The sequence below is a fragment of the Gallus gallus genome, chromosome 15 (genome assembly GCF_016699485.2).
Source record: "Gallus gallus isolate bGalGal1 chromosome 15, bGalGal1.mat.broiler.GRCg7b, whole genome shotgun sequence".
NCBI lineage: Eukaryota > Metazoa > Chordata > Aves > Galliformes > Phasianidae > Gallus > Gallus gallus.
Window position 1 is genome coordinate 6194495 of NC_052546.1, and position 16207 is coordinate 6210701.

The 16207-nt window shown below is 47.0% G+C and overlaps 1 protein-coding gene across 1 annotated transcript; it reads right to left on the reverse strand.

Annotated features, from left to right (window-relative positions):
* Positions 1-1852: 1852 nt before the first annotated feature.
* Positions 1853-16198, reverse strand: BRAP (BRCA1 associated protein). Its single transcript, NM_001396390.1, has 12 exons — positions 16029-16198; positions 15774-15920; positions 15076-15274; positions 14092-14281; positions 12552-12665; positions 11922-12070; positions 9832-9907; positions 9085-9223; positions 8512-8621; positions 6761-6850; positions 4761-4864; positions 1853-4142 (listed from the first exon to the last, which is right to left on the reverse strand). The coding sequence occupies exons 1-12, from the start codon at positions 16108-16110 to the stop codon at positions 3782-3784; spliced, it is 1761 nt and encodes a 586-aa protein (NP_001383319.1). The 5' UTR covers positions 16111-16198; the 3' UTR covers positions 1853-3781.
* Positions 16199-16207: the final 9 nt, after the last annotated feature.

Genomic DNA, 16207 nt, shown 5'->3' on the forward strand with positions numbered 1-16207 from the left:
ACTAAGCACAGAGCAGCACGAGCAGCAATGCTCTCTGCTACCCAGAGGGATCTGGATCTATATGGTTTTGTTTGCTGGATTTTCTGATCCTTGTGATCACTGTGATGCAGTTGGTGTCACAGGCTGAAGCACAGCAGTGTGCAAAGCTGCCTCACGCCCTAGGATAACTTCCTGCATGCAGAACTTCAGCCTGGAGGAGACAAGAGTACTGCTCCCCTGCTGCAAAACTCCCTCTAAGTGCTCCAGCACAGGGCCTGTTTTGGAGGGGTTTGCCTTTAAAACACTCTTATTAGACCAAAATGTCCACTTACATAAAAGGAGGGGGAAAAAAGCATAGGAGAGATCACTGTTACTCGCTCAGCTCAGACGAGAATGAACATGTTGGTTAGTGCAGATCAAGGCAGGAATTTTCCACAGGGCCCTAAGGGATTTCAGTTCTGATGGAAAGATAAAGGGACTGGAGAGTGGTGCTGCTCCCCCTTGAAGGGACACCAGTAGTACTGCATGTCTGTCGTGCTCTAGTGGACAAACAGACAGACACACATCTGCTCTGCAAGTGCCCCTGCATGGGGTTTTCCTAGGGCACAAACCATAGAGATGTCCCCTTACCCAGGACCTCAGCTCCTGAAAGAGCAGAGCCAGCATCACTGAGGGGATTAATTGGTGTTAAGAGTTGTGTTCTTCCCAAAGTGCAAATGAGCCTGCTGGAGAATCAACGAGTCCCTGGAGCTGTGCACAGCAAAGTGTGGGCAGTCAGGCCCATGTCCCCAAACCCCATCACCCACATCCAGCTGGGCTGCACCAGGATGGGCTCTGCAGCATGACTCCCCAAAAGCACTTATGAAGATCCACCAGCAGGGAGAGCAGTGGGCACTGCCTTTCCCAGCACATCGTTGCTCCTTCTTTGCTATGTCAGTCCAAATGTCCCAAAGCCACCATGCCATGTGCTACATAGGAAACACAAAACATTTCAGCCTGTAGCTCACTTTGGCCCTGCACCACAAAGGGACACCGAGAAGCATGCTGACTTGTCACCCCCCTGCTTGCTCAGGAACAGCTGCTGGAGTGAATCATTTCAGCATCCTCCAATCGAGGGCTCTGCCAAGCTTTGTGCAACTTCTGGCTCTCACTCCTCTCCAAAAGCAGCAGAGGAGATGGTATAACCCCTTTGCTGTTCAGTGGTAGAGAGTTTTCCTTCATGGTTTTAGAAATACATACATAAAATCTATTTTCAGGCTCTTAATCATAGCAGGAGCATGGCCAATCTCAGCTGCTCAGTGCTTGGGGGAAGCTTTGTGCTGCAGCACCCTTTGACTGTGGTGCTACTGAGTCATCAGCTCCAACTCTGACCAGATGTTGGAGCTGCAGATGCCAAAACTCTACAGTGGGCTCGAGAGGTGCGAGAGGCAATGCTGCCTCCTGGCACTTGGGTGTCCAGGCAATGGCTGAGGGCACAGAGCAGTCTCCTCCTCTCACCACAGCCCTGCATGCCTCACATCAGTGCTGCTTCTGCCCCACAGCCAGGACACAGTCCCAATGCAGGGCCCCACATCGGGCAAGATTTTAGGAGAGTGGACTCCTTGAGGACAGGAGATGCATTAATGTAACACAGAAGTATTCAACAACCTTTGCTTTCCCTGCACAAGCCACCCACTGCCAAGCTGGAGGTAACAACGCTGCCTTACCTGTTAGGTTCAGCTGAGCTGATAGAAGCTTCTATGCAGCTCAAACGTGACAAGAAGCTTGTTTGGAAAGCTTTGCCTTCAAGTAGAAGGCTTCAAAAGAACAGCCACACATTTTGTCACTCCCTGCCATCTCATCCCTCCACTTCCAGCTAACACACAAACAAACATACTGCACGCTCCTTTAATTTTCAATCACATTTTTTGAAAATGAATTCCAAGATACAGTACAGCATCTTAGTGTCCTACACAAGGCAAGCTTTCAGCAAAAGGTTGGAGGATCTTGAGGTGGTGTAAAAATATATCTTAAATAAAATAGTTTTTGTAGGAGAGCAAGCTGTGTTGTACATATCTAAGTCCTTAGAATAATTTACAGAAGGCAGAGGCCTGGTTGTACAATCCACACTAGAAAAGAGTTAGTGTACATTCATGCTACAAAGTTAGAAAAGGTCAAAGTTCCAGATGGCTGGGGCAGATCTTCAAACCAAAGCAGTGGATGCAATGAGTGCACTAACAAGCGCTGTGTATTTCAAAGTGAGGAAGCTTAACACTTCCAGTCAATAAAGTCAGGAAGCAGATTATAAAGACTCACCTTCTGAGAGCCATTCTATTTATTCTAACTCGTTCTTTCTGCCTGGCCAAGAAGAACAACTTCTAGGACTAGGTGTCTTTCTTCTTTGTTCCAGTTTGGAGCTAGCAAGTCAGATCTTGATTTTCAGTGTTACAGACTAAGATCAAGGCTGTTCCTGCAGTTCTAACAACGAAAAGAGATCATACTATGGTCTGAAAGGACAACGGCATGACTCCCTCAGCTGCTTTTAACAAAGGATTAGTGCTGAAACGCTCAGACTGCTGAGCACAACACAGCAACCAGGACAGTCACGTCTCCAATCATGGTAAAAACTGCCCCCACTCCAGTGCCCAGTCTGGTATATATTCTAAGTGGAATTTAAAAAGAGAAAAAAAATAAAAAACAGAACAAATTTGTCCACAGATTTCCCTTAGGGGGTTGGCTTTTTGTGCAAATAACGAAAGTTTGCCAGCCAAAATTTTGGACAGAGCAACACTCCAGAGCAGAAGAGGCAGCGCTGAGCGATCACTGGATACAAAGCTCATCTAGCAGTGAGGGTCTGCTCACAGGGCAGGTGGGCAGCACTAAGGCTGGGTGCAGGCAGGTAGGAAGTGAGGTTTCAATAATGCTAAGTTGGTCATTCACACCTCACTCTGAGGGACAGCAGTAGAACTTATGCCAATGTAATCGTATTGATGCTAAGAGGGAATGCGCACACACCCAGTCCAGGAGGATCATAGCACTCCGGCAGCCATTAACACACAACATGCATCCATCTTCACAAAGATGGCTCCATTTAATTTGTAGAAATGCCTAGGGAGTTACCATGTTAAACATCTCCTAGAATAAAAGGCCATCTATGCTTTCTGCCTCAAAGGCAGCAAGCACTGTCCTTTCAAAGGCCATCTCTAAAACAAAGGAATGGATGGTGGTAAAGACCTCTCAAGTGTTTAATATCCTAGATCACAATCCTGGAAGACTCATTTAGCGTCTAACACCACCAAGATGGTTTATTCTCCACACCTCCCACACAGTTCTACCCCTGCACTGTTGTACAGTGCTTGGACTGCATACACAAAAAGATGTAATCTAATTTACACTGTTTCTTAAATAAAAAAATTGAGGATACTTTCAATCCAGAAATGGGAAAAGAACTCAAGAAGCCTCATACACTGTGCATAGCCTACTCCACAGTATCCCCTTAGAAATGCAATGTTCAACATGTGCACACCCACCGACCCCAGAAAACTCCCCAAGAAGAAAGTCAAATGCATGACAGGAGTGGCTTTAAAAAGGTAGGAAGGCAAAATGGTCATTAAGGTCTGCCTAAAAATAGCTAAACAGTGCAGTGAAATGCTTTTAAATACCACAGACACCTCCAGTGACCGGCAGCCAGTTTTATGAGAAGCTCTGAAGACAATTTCTAGCTGAGCTTTACTGAACTAGGCATTCCCAGCTGGAGTCTGAGGGGTGGGCCTGGCCTACCACGAGCACAGCCAGATTCAACATGGGAGCAGCGTTCCAATCTTCATTTACCCCTCTTGCCACGGCCTCTCCTGGAAGAAGGCTTGCCCGTGCCCCCTGTAGAGGAGCTGGCAGAAGAAGCCACTGCAATGTTGATCTGTCCTTCCTGAATCTCTTGCCGGGTCTCAGCTGGGAGGTGATTGATTTTCTGTTGTGTCTCTAGGTAGAACATGACATCTCGCAATTGCTCCTGGATCTCTGAGATTTGCAGGTCCTTCTGCTCACAGGTTTCTTTTAACACTCTCTCCTCTTCCTTTAGCTTGTTCTGAAGCAAGGCTTGATTTGCTCGCAAACACTTATTCAGTTCTTGCTCCTCCTTCAGCTCGTTGGAAAGCTTAGCCACTTTGTTATTCAGCTGAGAACACCTTACAAAGAAGAGCACAAGTCAGGAAAACAGTCTATTACACCTACAGCAAACATTACTGCAGCCCTTTTATTTCCAATCTTTAAGGAAATTTCCTCCCCAGCTATCTCCAGCCCCAAGACCACTCAGACCTCAGCTTGGGCCCTGGTGGGCTGGGAAGAACAGACCACACAGCCCCACACCTAGGGAGCTGGAACACACTGATCCTCATACCCTTTAACTGACACCCTTTAACTGGCACTTCCTAACATCTACATTTTTCTCTGTGCTGGGCGAGTCGCCTCTGCGGGGCTGCCTTTCTTCTCTCTGGACGTATCCGCCAATTGCAGAACAGACTGGCATCTGCTTCTGAGCGGGCAGAGGAAGGATTGCTGAATGCTAAATATGCAGACCGTGTTAAAAGAGCCACGGGCCCCAAAGCTGCGTTCCACTCAATGGGCACTTCCAATGTGTGAACACCTACAGAAATTACAGCTTTTCATAAAAAAAAAAAGCATCATTCTCAGTATAGCAGCTTAAATAGCTCAAAGTCACCCAGGAATAGCAAGACTTTCTTTTTAGATGTCAGCAAGCAGAGCGTTAATGGCTGCATGGAACTAAACCTGGCAGCGGTACCCACTTCCTTTCGACAGACTGCTTTTCTTTGAGCAAGTCATTCAGCCTCTGTTCCAGACTGTCACACTTCTCAATGGTCTCTTTAAATTTGGTCTTCATGTTGTTAATCTGTAAAAACAAACACACAGGCATTTCAAACAGATCAAAGTCCTGTGCGCTTTCATTATGACATTCATTTTTCTGGTGTGCTTTCTAGACTTTGACCAATTATCGTATCCAGGTAAGCAGAAGTTTGGAGACCAGAAAGTTTGATTTTGTTTAAGACCCTCTGCGTTACGCTTTGCAGTACCCCAACAAGGAGCCACGTTGCCGTGGGAGCTGCTCATACAGAACAGCAACTCCATCTGCAAACCTGCGCCAGGGACCCCCATTCAAAATGCAACAAGAGGAGAAAGAAGCAATATCAGATTCTCATCTTCTTAATGAGGCATTTATTTATCCACTCTCTCAGCGGCTCTTTGTCAGTAAACTTCAGTTTCCATCTGAGAGCTTTACAACACCGAGCTCTCGCTCATGTTAAACGAAACCTCAAATAAGTATGGGCAAAGTCTGAAAACAAACGTGTTCCTTTACTCAGCACTGACTCAGCAGCGTGCTGCCGTAAGACAGTGACCTACTGACACGAATACCCTGCTCATACACAACGCAAATAGAAACACACATACGTTCGTTTCCTCTTCCCTACTTCAAAACTAGAGATCGCTGCTGCTGAAGAGAAGCACACTCCCACTCTCCGGGCACCACACAGAACACATCTAAACTCCTAAGATAAGGCTTAAAGGAGACTTAGAGTCGGAAATACACGCTTCCCCTCTATTAATGTCAAAAGCCCGTTTGCATGTACTGGAGATGGGGATTTGAAGGAAAAATGCTTTCCTGGAGGATCAATCTGGATAAATGTCAGTGTCAGCACACACGCCGTCTTCACTGATGCCACAGTCAATGCAGAACAGGTTTTAAGCCTTCCGGTCTTAATCACCGAATGTTTATGCAGCTGATGGTTAATTTGGGGAAGTAGCATGAGCAGTGATAATGGAATACACTGCATTGTGGCACTGATCCAGACAAGACCTGCATGCCGTGAGTGCCACGAATAGAACTGCAAGGATCTTTAGACACGAAACCACATTCAGTATGTATAATATAGACGTTTCACCTCACAGCTGCTTTGTGGATCATGTTTCCTGGTCACGCACAAGACAATTTTTCCTATAGCTTTTCCTTTTCTCGAGAAATCCATCAGATTTCTGAGACTGCTCTTCAGACCAAGGTCAATGATCACTATTTCAGTGGTCATAATTTATGCATTTAGGATGCCGTTTAACTGCAGATGCTACACGGTTAATTAGAAGTTATGCAGAAAGTTCAAATAAGGACTCGGCCCTAAATCCCAACTCACTTTAAACCTAGTTGGAAGGATCTACGTAGAGTGAAAAGCATTAAAATATTCTCTCTGGATTTTTGCTCATGACATTTTGAAGCAGTCCTGCCTACAGAATGCTTTATAGGAGGAGACTGTGAACTTTTCCCAATGGGTGATGAGGAGAGGCAGGGGGATCACAGAGAAAGGGCAAATCAATATGCATTTGGAGTAGAAAGACAGCCGAGCAAATTAAAGTCATACTGTCTCTGCTAACACTAACCTTCCCCAGAGAAACGCGCCAGCGTGAGTGATGGCATCAGCAAGCAGGGATCCTGCAGCAGCACAGACTCGTTTTCAGCACTGCTGCAGTTTCCCGAGCAGCACATTTAAATCAACCTTAAACCTAAGTGCCAATCTACCTGCTTCTGCACCACTGAGCAGCAAATTGCTAGATCTGAGCATCCAGATAAGGAATACGTCTCGGAGCCAATTTTCTCAGCTGGTAGTGAAACAGGCTACGCGAGGTCACGTCACGCAGCACTCGGGCTGTGTGAGAGCGAGCAGCTCTGTCTCCCATTAAACAGTGTCCAGGGCCCCGTGCCAGCAGCATTCCACGCATGCTCAGAGAGAGCAGAGCTCACCTCTTCAGCTGTATCCTTTTCTATTCGGACAATCTTGTTTTCCCAATAGATTCTCTGCGATTCCAGCTGGCTTGTTAGCAAATATGAGTACTGTAAACACAGAAGATACACACAGAACAGTGAGCTTTTCCATAAGGGTAGCTATGCTGATTAAGAAGCCCAGAGGGCTCCAATATGAAAATCAATGTAATCAAATGAAATTAAGTATAGAGGGCAGTCTGAACATATCTGCTGGATCTGCAGTTTGCACATATGTTGCACCAATTGGATTTCAGAATCAAATCTCTCAGTTTTCTGAAATCAAGTAAAGCCTTTAGAGCACAATGGCAAGGACGGAGTCAAAGTTCCACCACTGTGCCATACACTTTTTACAGAAACAGATTTTTTTCATTCTATTAACAATAAGACTTCAAATCTTACACTCCACAGGAAAAAAAAAAGAGGTGTCAATCTCTGTCAAGAGAGTTTAAGACTCCAAGGGCTCCCAAATGGGACTTCCCCATTCATACCTCAAAGCCCAAAGAAGGAGAATAAATGAACACATCCAGCTTCACTCTAAGAAAGCCTTTGACAAAGCATCCCTAGCTGCAAATAGCCCTTCACAGTTACTGTTCTCCAGTAAGTACAGCCCATTCCAATGTTACACTGGCTTTTGAACTTGGATACATGCCTTACATCCCACCTTTTCACTCCTGGTTCTGCAAATGAATTATGAAAAGATTGGAAAACATGATCATTTCTTACCGTCATGCTAAGCAGCAGCACATTAGGAATTCGCTATGGAATTAAACATGTGCAAAAAGCCCTGAATACACCAAGTAATATCAGAGAGCCAAAACACGCTGCCAAATTCATTCTTTCTGCAAACATTTAGATCTCATAAGCCAGACAGAGAGATCTTTTACATGCTTTGAGCACTGACCTCTTGGCAAAAAGGGTTAAAAATAGCTGTTTTCACATCCAAACATTACACCAAAAAATTCATGGAACAAGTAAACAAATATTTATTTGAGCAATAGGATTACACAGTCTGGTCTCTACGGGCTTCTTTTCTACAGATATCCTTGTGTCTAATGCGGCTGAAGTCATGCTGCAGTATATCTGCTCCCTAGAACAGTAATTTGAGTTTCTCTTCCTTTAAAATAGATCACTGGTGAGGGAAAACTTGTGTGAGGCTTTCTTTTACCCTTCTAGTTAGTGTGGGAGAAGGTGGCCAACAGGCACAAAAAAAATCACTGTTGAAGGGAAGGGAGCAGAACGAGGCTGGTGTCAGACAAGCTTGTCAGCTTTCTTCAATAGCCAAAGGAAGCACACAGCTACGGATTCCTACATCCTTGCTCAGTTCACAAGTAAAATTACTCAAAATTACAGTTCCATGCCCATCCCAGGCTTTTAAGTCAAGTCTCAGGTCCTTTAGGAAGGCTCTGCCAAGTGCATCAGGACATACGGACCCATTTCTCTTTCAAATGACCTCTGTGTTTGTAGCAGCATAACCAGCTAATCATGAGTCTACTGGTGAACACAGGAGGAAACTGCAGCCAGCTTACTCTCAGCTGCATTGGCTCTGCAGAGCCAAGAGGAGATTTAAAAAAAAAAGTAGTAAAGATATCTTGTTTCTGCCTGAAGATGATTGCCTACACGCAGGGAGCAAGTCTGCTGCATAAGCTGATGTCACTTTCTTGTAGTCATATCTGATTTGAAACATTTCCACAAGCAGCACAAAGCGGAGTTCAACAACCCAAAATATTTACCTCTAATTGTAAGGCATCAATTTTCTCTTCCTGACACATATCTCCCTCGCACTCATACTGAACTATCTTCCCATCAGTTTTACTTGCAACCAGTCGGTGGACGTAGTTATCTGAAGAGAGAAAATTCAACCAAAGGGAGTTTTTGCTTAAGAACACCCAGGTTGACAGCAGTGGAAATACTTTATGCAGCACAATTAACTATGCAGACTGCTGCAACAGCATATTAGCAAGGCAGAAAGCCAACAACAGATGTATTTGTTATTTAACAGACTTTGCATAGGCACCTTACGGGATATTTATTACAACAGGCTGCTCTCATACCTCAGGGCAAATTGATGGAAGGGGAGTAACAAACACATTCCCCATAGGATACAGGACCACTCCAATTCATCATGGAACCTCTCATATGATGCAGAAACTATACAAAAACTATTATTAGGGAGGAGATGGATGTTCTCAAGAGATAAGGTTTTGGTATAGATACAAACTGCAAGCAAGCCATCACAAATGCTCTTTACTACAGGATCCCAAAAAGCTGTTCTACAAAGAAGGTGGGGAAGACAGAGTGCTCACCTCCAGCATAATCCCAGACTCTGTGGTTGGTCAACTGCATTGCATAGGTGTGCTGGGTCTCCTCAAAGTGCTTGTAGGCATGGCGACTCACATACCGGCCACAGCCTATGTGCCCACATATCAAACAGATCCAGAGGTTCTGTCGAAAGAAAGAGAAAGCTCTGTCCGTGCAAGAGTGTCAAGCAGCAGTATCTGTGCTTGGGAAAACACCATCTGACACCAATGGGCTCTAATTGCTGCTCATATCCAGTCGCTTCCTTACAGAGTGAGCTGCATTCACCCCTTCCTTGGGAAGCTTTGCTCAGCTGGAATACTAAAGAGGAGGCACTTGCTCATCCTTGCCAGTTATGAGCCTGCAGATGCCAGGCACCTTGACAGACTACCACAAGCATAGATGGAAGAAGGGCTTTGATAAATGAACATGGCAACTTGACAGGAGCACCAAAGCATGTGCCAAAGAGCGCAGACCAGAAGGCAGCATCGTGTTACTTCAGCCTCCTGCTATCACACGCACTGATCAGCTGATGCACTAATGCTTTCTAAGAACTGGAAGTATTTGTCAGGGCAGGAAACCTGGCAGGTAACATCCCTTCCCAGAACCAATTCCAACTCAAAAGGAAAGCAGATACACCACTGACTGGTAAGAACAACCTGAGAGCAGCCACAAGATTAACCTCAAAAGCAACCAGAGCAGCTATGCAGTCAGATCTAGTCTAGATCTCACTCACCATCCACCCACCTACTTACTTCTTGAACTCCACACTCAAAACATTTATTCTCTTCCACTGGCTCCGGCGTTTGGCAGTATCTGCAGACAGGACACCTAGAGGGCAATAAGCATTCAGATTAGACACACGGAGCTCCAATCTTAATATCAGGGTAATTAAAAACAGAGCCAAAGTGCTCAAAGTGAATGCCTTATGCTGTGGGATGCTCCTTGTGTGCACGTATCTTACAGCTCCCATGTACCCCTCCTGAACTTGCCTCCACTCCCCATAAGGCTACAGTTGTTCAGCCAGTAGTGACAGAAGAACAAATAACAGATCTTCCAGCGCCATTTTGTAGCCTCAGTTTTATCTGGTTTTGCTTTGTCCAGGTGTAGAGAACATCTGCAAGCAGAAGCGTCAGCAGGGCTGGCGGTGACCTCAGCTTCTGCCAGTAAGCAGAAGAGTCACAGCTGAGTTCAAAAAACACCTCTCTGCCTCAGCCATAAACACTGCAAGGAGCACTTTGTGTAAACACTGCTCCCCCAGACTACTGCCAGTTGACAACATTTTCAGTTGAGAGCCCTGAACATAACAAGCACCTTCATCTTCAAGGACAGCAGGAAAGGCAAGAATAGGGTCAGCGCTCTATGAAGTGGTATGCACAAAGCAACATCCAAGCCCAAGCAGGATTCTTCCACAGCCTTCTCATTAAGTGAAGGCTGTTCAATCATAGCAAGAAAGAAACTCAACTTCCTGCTGTCACTATTTCCTGGATATTCTCCATTATCTGCAGCTTTATGCAGCAGCTGCAGATAACGGATAAGGTAACCACAGACAGAGGTGCTTACACTCTACAACATTGCTTAGTACTGAAACACTCCTAAGGAGGTGAACACTCGTGCTTCAATTTCACCCCAACCCAATGGATGCAGGCTTAGTCCTTCTGGGAGGAACACCCCACAACACTAATTGAAAGAATCTATAACGAGCACCCTATAATTTCTTTTGAAACAATACCACTGTGCTGCAAGAGACAATACTAAACACCAGAAAGAGCCTTTGCTGAGTTTCTACTGCCTGACCAGGGAGCAGTAACTCAGACTCTGGATCCTGTTGCCAGGACTCTGTGTATTTTTCATTAACCACTGGAAATGCTACAGAAATATTCAAGGGAGGAGATAACTGGATTGCAGTAAGCCTTCCATACAAATTCAGGGACTTACAGCCTTCACGGCACCTAAGCAAAGTGGACCAGGATTTCCTTCTAACATTTTCCTAGGCTGGGACCATAACTTCTACTTAAATTGTATATCAGATATCTAAGTGCTATTTTGGATTTTGCTCCTACATTGGCTAAGCTCCGTTGCTTCAAATTTAAACTGGTTTCCATTTACAGGGTAAACAGCCAATAAACCCAAACAGCTACAAATCTGATTAATCCCCCTGAAGTTCTGTTATTTTGCTCAGGGCTAAAGTTTTCCTCTCTCTCTATCACAGGATCAGGCACCATTGGCAGAAGAAAACACAGCAAAGACCAGCAGCCCTCTGCTGCTGTAGCTACGACTGCCTGATGCACAGTAGAGCAGCAAACAGCATCCAGAGAAATGTAAGCTTTGTACAACTGATAGCAGCACCCAGGTGCCAGTCAGGAGCTCAGACGTGCTGAAATCCCATCTACAGGGATGCGAAGGATGGAAAGGGTTCACAGCAGCACAAAAAGGAAAGCATTACCAAAAGGACTTCAGCCAGCTGTGCACACCTACCTACAGCACAGCCACAGCTACGCCAAGGCAACTAACAACCAAGTGTGATACACAAAACTGTGGAACAGGACTCTGTGTGCATGCAACACTGTTTGTTGCTGTCCTTTTAGCCTACAATCCTGGGAAATGATTTGCATTACTGTGCAGCTGCCCTGTTGTCTTAGCAGTGAGGCCCATGGGAAACACTGTTCAATTCCTTTTTGCAGGGAGAAATCTCCTAGCCAGTCTCTTAATAGGAAGGAAAGAGTATGAAGATTTGCAGTAATTCTTCCCACCACACCGTGATGAGCAAAACCGGTCCTGTCAGCACAGAGCCACCACGCTCAGAACAGAGTTTTTGATGTGTAAATAAAGAAAAGCCTCTTACGTGGTGTCCTCCCACCGCTGCAGACACTGGCTATGAAAGCTGTGGTTACACAGAGTGGTAAGAATCCCGTTCACGGACTCGTCCATCCTCTCCAGGCACACCGTGCACTTTGGGAGCTCTGTCAGATCCATCACTGGCAGGCTGGCCCCCTTCAAAAGAACAAGCAGAGACAAATTGCTCAGCACCCTCCAATCACCATAAATTAAGCGCCTGCATAGAAAGTCAGACTTCTCCCTCGTTACCACCAGCACTAAGGTACAGAAACACCACACAGTAATCCTGCGAGTCTGTGCAGTGGTTACAAATTTACCAAGATAAAAAGCAATCCACAGCCTTCCACAGAGCACAGCCCCACCACAGCTCAGGGTGAGGTGGCTGCAGCTGCCACAGCCCCACAACACTTTCTGGATCACTGCAACTGGCAGGTTGAGGTCAGAGATGCTGCAACAATGAGGCTTGAAGCCTATAAATATCACCAAACAAACCCTTCCATGTAGAAACAATGCTGGAACAGGAAACGGGTTTCAAATTGATACAGTTAAACACTTCTTGCAGTGTTCTGCTCAGAAGAGGTAATCCTGTTAGAAGCTGATACAGTCCAGAAGAAAGGAGAACAAAATAAAAACTTACATCTTCCGATTTGAAGACTTCAGCCCTTTCCACATACACTAGCTGACAAACATCCTCCTCTATGGAGTTGAACTGCCGACCGTTGCACGCCATGTAAAAGCTATCTGCATCAGCCTGTGCACAAAACAAGGGAAGGATATTGAAAGAAACAGCCCGCAGCTGACAAAGACAGGGAGGAGACATCTGCTGTACCCCTGCTTCTCCTCTCCACCAGGTCCCATAATAACAGAGGAGGAATTTCAGAGAGCCAGCTCCTGCCAGCAGGCATCGCATCTTGGCACTGGGTTTAGTGCTACCCCTTGAAGATGAGAAGCAAAACTGACAGCAGTGATGGTTACTCCGATATCTGAGTATTCAGCAGGAGTAACGAATTTCCCTTCAGCATCTGTTTTGCTTCTTGTCAGCAATTGCAGCATATTTGCAAAGCAAATTTGGTTTCTTCTTCAGAGGGTCACATTGCAGGACACTGATACTTGTGTCAAAGAAAAGACCACTTTAACTGTGGGAAAGGATCCATTGCACCAGGAACAGTTCAGACGTGCTCTGAATCTGCGAGAGTCACCAGCAAAGAGGCAGCACCAAAATCAAATCTATCAGATAGGTCACCCACTTTCACTCAGCAACCTCCCTTTCACCTGGCACAGGATCACACCACACTGAGAAGAACGAGCTGAGCACCACATTCCCCTACTCCTAATCACTCGAGCCAGGTGCACAAAGGCACATGAGATTTGCCTTTGCTGCATATAGAGACAGCCATTAGGGGTCACTGGGGAACAGGGCTTCAGGAAGTTTCTGAAGTGACTGCAATTTAAGGGTGAACTGACTACAGCTTTATGGTTTTGATGCAAGGCTGCTCAGCACTAGGTGTGCGCCCATTACATTTTATACAGCAGTATGCAAAACACATCTCTGCAACTGCTGCAGATAGTTAGAACAGATTGCATATAATATAGAACAGATTGCATTCAAATACTGCATCTACACAACAGGCATGGAAAATGCCTTATGCAGCACTCACAGCTAGGGAAAGAGCTGACCACAACTTCTCTCAAAGCCCCATAAAGGAAGGTACAGGGGAGATTCAACGTAGGTCGTAGTGGGGGAATACCTATAAGCAGCACCCCGTGTTACCCAGTGATCCATTCATCCCCCAGGCATTTTGGGGCAGGCTTCCTTTTCCACACTGTACTGGCAGCAGTTAAACCATCACCTCACTCCTCAGAAAAGAGTATTAAAATATAAAGTGCCACTGGCTGCATTCTTTCTGCTCAGCAAAGCACGACACCACTCTGTCTGCAAACATGCTCTGAGGTTGCAGAGGTGGTTTGTCTCCATGTGCTTAATAGTTTTAAATATCCTACCAACAAGAAATAGGGGACACAGAACATGACACACGCTTGTCTGCAGGACAAGGTGTGGGATAAACCTCAGTCAGTAGCCCCAGGAAAGTGCTGGGCAACAAGAAAGGACTGCCCTCCTACACAGCAGCTATAAGGCACTGCAGTCCCCTCTAGGACAAAGGGCTTCCAGCTCTTACCTGGGAGCTAAACTTTATCAGCACCATGTACTGGTTGGGAGTGGAGTCTCGGATGATTTTCATGTGCTCAATTACTTCATAGAAGGAAGCCACAAACTTCATCAGGTCGTGACTGGTCATCGTGGCAGGGACTGTGAGGATACACAGCATGGCACTGCGCCTCACGTCTTCTTTTAGAGAGGTCATCTTACTGTAAGACAGCAGTTACACAGCACCAGGTTACTCAACAGAGGACAAAGCTGGGTACACCACACTTCCAACAGCTGCAGTTGCTAGGATAACTTTGTTGCCAACCCAAACCCTCTTTTGAACATTTGTAAATGCTAAGAAGGAAAAGGATGAGATAGGAGCCTAAAATACCCACATGGAACTATTACTCCTCAGAAAAGTACTAAAATGGGCAGCTTCAATCAACAATGGCTTTGTCAGGAGTATTTTGTCATCTGTTCTCTAAAAAACAGCTGAACTTGGCAAGTCACAGATGCTCACAACTATTCCTTTAACAAATGAACAACGTTTGCTACTATTTCAAATGTTCCTTTTTGTGTCTGGTAGCTCTCAGAAGGACCTGAAATGGAATTTCTCACGCAATTAGAAGGGAAGAGTGTGGAACTGTAATCCCTGAAATACAGGATGAAAGCTCCCACTCCAGAGAAGCTCTTCAGGCGTGCAGCCAAAATCCTGGAGATAACAGTTTAACTCTGAGATCCCTCAGTTAGGAACCCACATTCACCTCCTGTTCTTACAGCTCCTTGGCATGCACACTGCCTGTAGAAGCACTGCCCACATCCAGAAGACCCCAGCCCAAGCCCCAGCTCTCCCCCGAGGCTGATGGCACTGTGTGTGTAAGCCACCCTTCCTGTTTGTCCCTGCACAGCCAGCTCAGGAGCCACAGCCCCAGGGTGACCGCCTCACCCTTCCGGATGACCTCGTTACTCATGAGCGCCGTTCCCACTACAGCTACAATTAGTCAAGCATTCTTACTTTGTTTTGTACAGATGCATAATGCCATGAACGATTTCAACTGATGGATTCCCGCTGAAGAAGGAAATCTGGTCAGGGAGCTGTTTTGAAGGCGAGTCCGGAGCAGCCTCACGCTCTTTGTTTTGATCGTCCTGTTTATTCTTGTCCTCAGCCACAGCCTCAGAAGATTTTCTTCCTTCCACAGCAGCTTTTGCTTCATCTTTCCGAACAAAAGCTTTGATTACTGACCACACATGGGGATGTCTGCAGTTCTCTAAGCACAGCCTGACAAAACACTCCGCAAACTCAGAGCTCTGCTGTGCCAGAGGAGACCCAACATGCGCTGCTATCAACAGTGCAACCAGGACAGCTTCCACAGCACGACAGAACCTCAGGCGTTGGAAGGGACCTCTCGAGCTCCCCTTAAAGCAAAGGCCCTACTGCAGACTGCACGGGAAAACACCCAAGTAGGTTTTGAGTACCTCCAGAGGACACTCTGCCACCTCCTTGGGCAGTTCGAGCTCTGCCGCTCTCAAAGTCTGCCTGGCACTCCCCCGGCTCCACTTCGTGCCCATCCGCCCCCCTTCCCGTCGCTGGGCACCACCAAAAGGAGCCCGGCGCCATCCATCCGACCCCCCCCTCCTTCCCATCTCCTCCGATGGCAACAAGTGTCGGCACACCGGCCTTCCTGCCTCCAAACTTCCCCCCCGGTCCGGTACCTGCCCGCGGCTGGATGGTCTCGATGATGATGTCGGTCATCTCCCTGCGGCCCAGGTGCTGGTGCAGGATGGCCGCCCTCTCGCCGGGACCCTTCCCCTCCAAGCAGGCCGGGACCGCCCCGCTGCTCTCCGCGGCCATCTCCGGAGCTGCGTAGGAGGAGATAAGCGTTGAGGCGGGGACAGCGGGAGAGCGGCGCCGGCCCCCACCGGCACCCGCCCCGCCGAGGGGCTACCGGCCCCGGGACACCGACTCACCGGCCGCGCTATAGGCGAAGCCGGCGGGCAGCGGGGAGAGCTCGGCCAGCTCCAGGCGGATCACGACCAGCGACACGCTCATGGGCCCGGCACCGCGGGCCCCGCCGCGCTCCCGGCCCGACGGAGACTGAGCGCCGCTTCCGCCTCGGGCACCTCTGCCCTCTCACCCCGCCGGGTCA

Excerpts from the sequence above, each read along its gene's own strand:
- BRAP (NM_001396390.1), bottom strand. The coding sequence starts at position 16,110 with ATGAGCGTGTCGCTGGTCGTGATCCGCCTGGAGCTGGCCGAGCTCTCC. Across the intron at positions 15,275-15,773 it reads GACCATCCAGCCGCGGGCAG|ATGAAGCAAAAGCTGCTGTG; the intron begins GTACCGGACCGG and ends TTGTTCGGAAAG. Across the intron at positions 12,071-12,551 it reads AAGTCTTCAAATCGGAAGAT|GGGGCCAGCCTGCCAGTGAT; the intron begins GTAAGTTTTTAT and ends GTTCTTTTGAAG.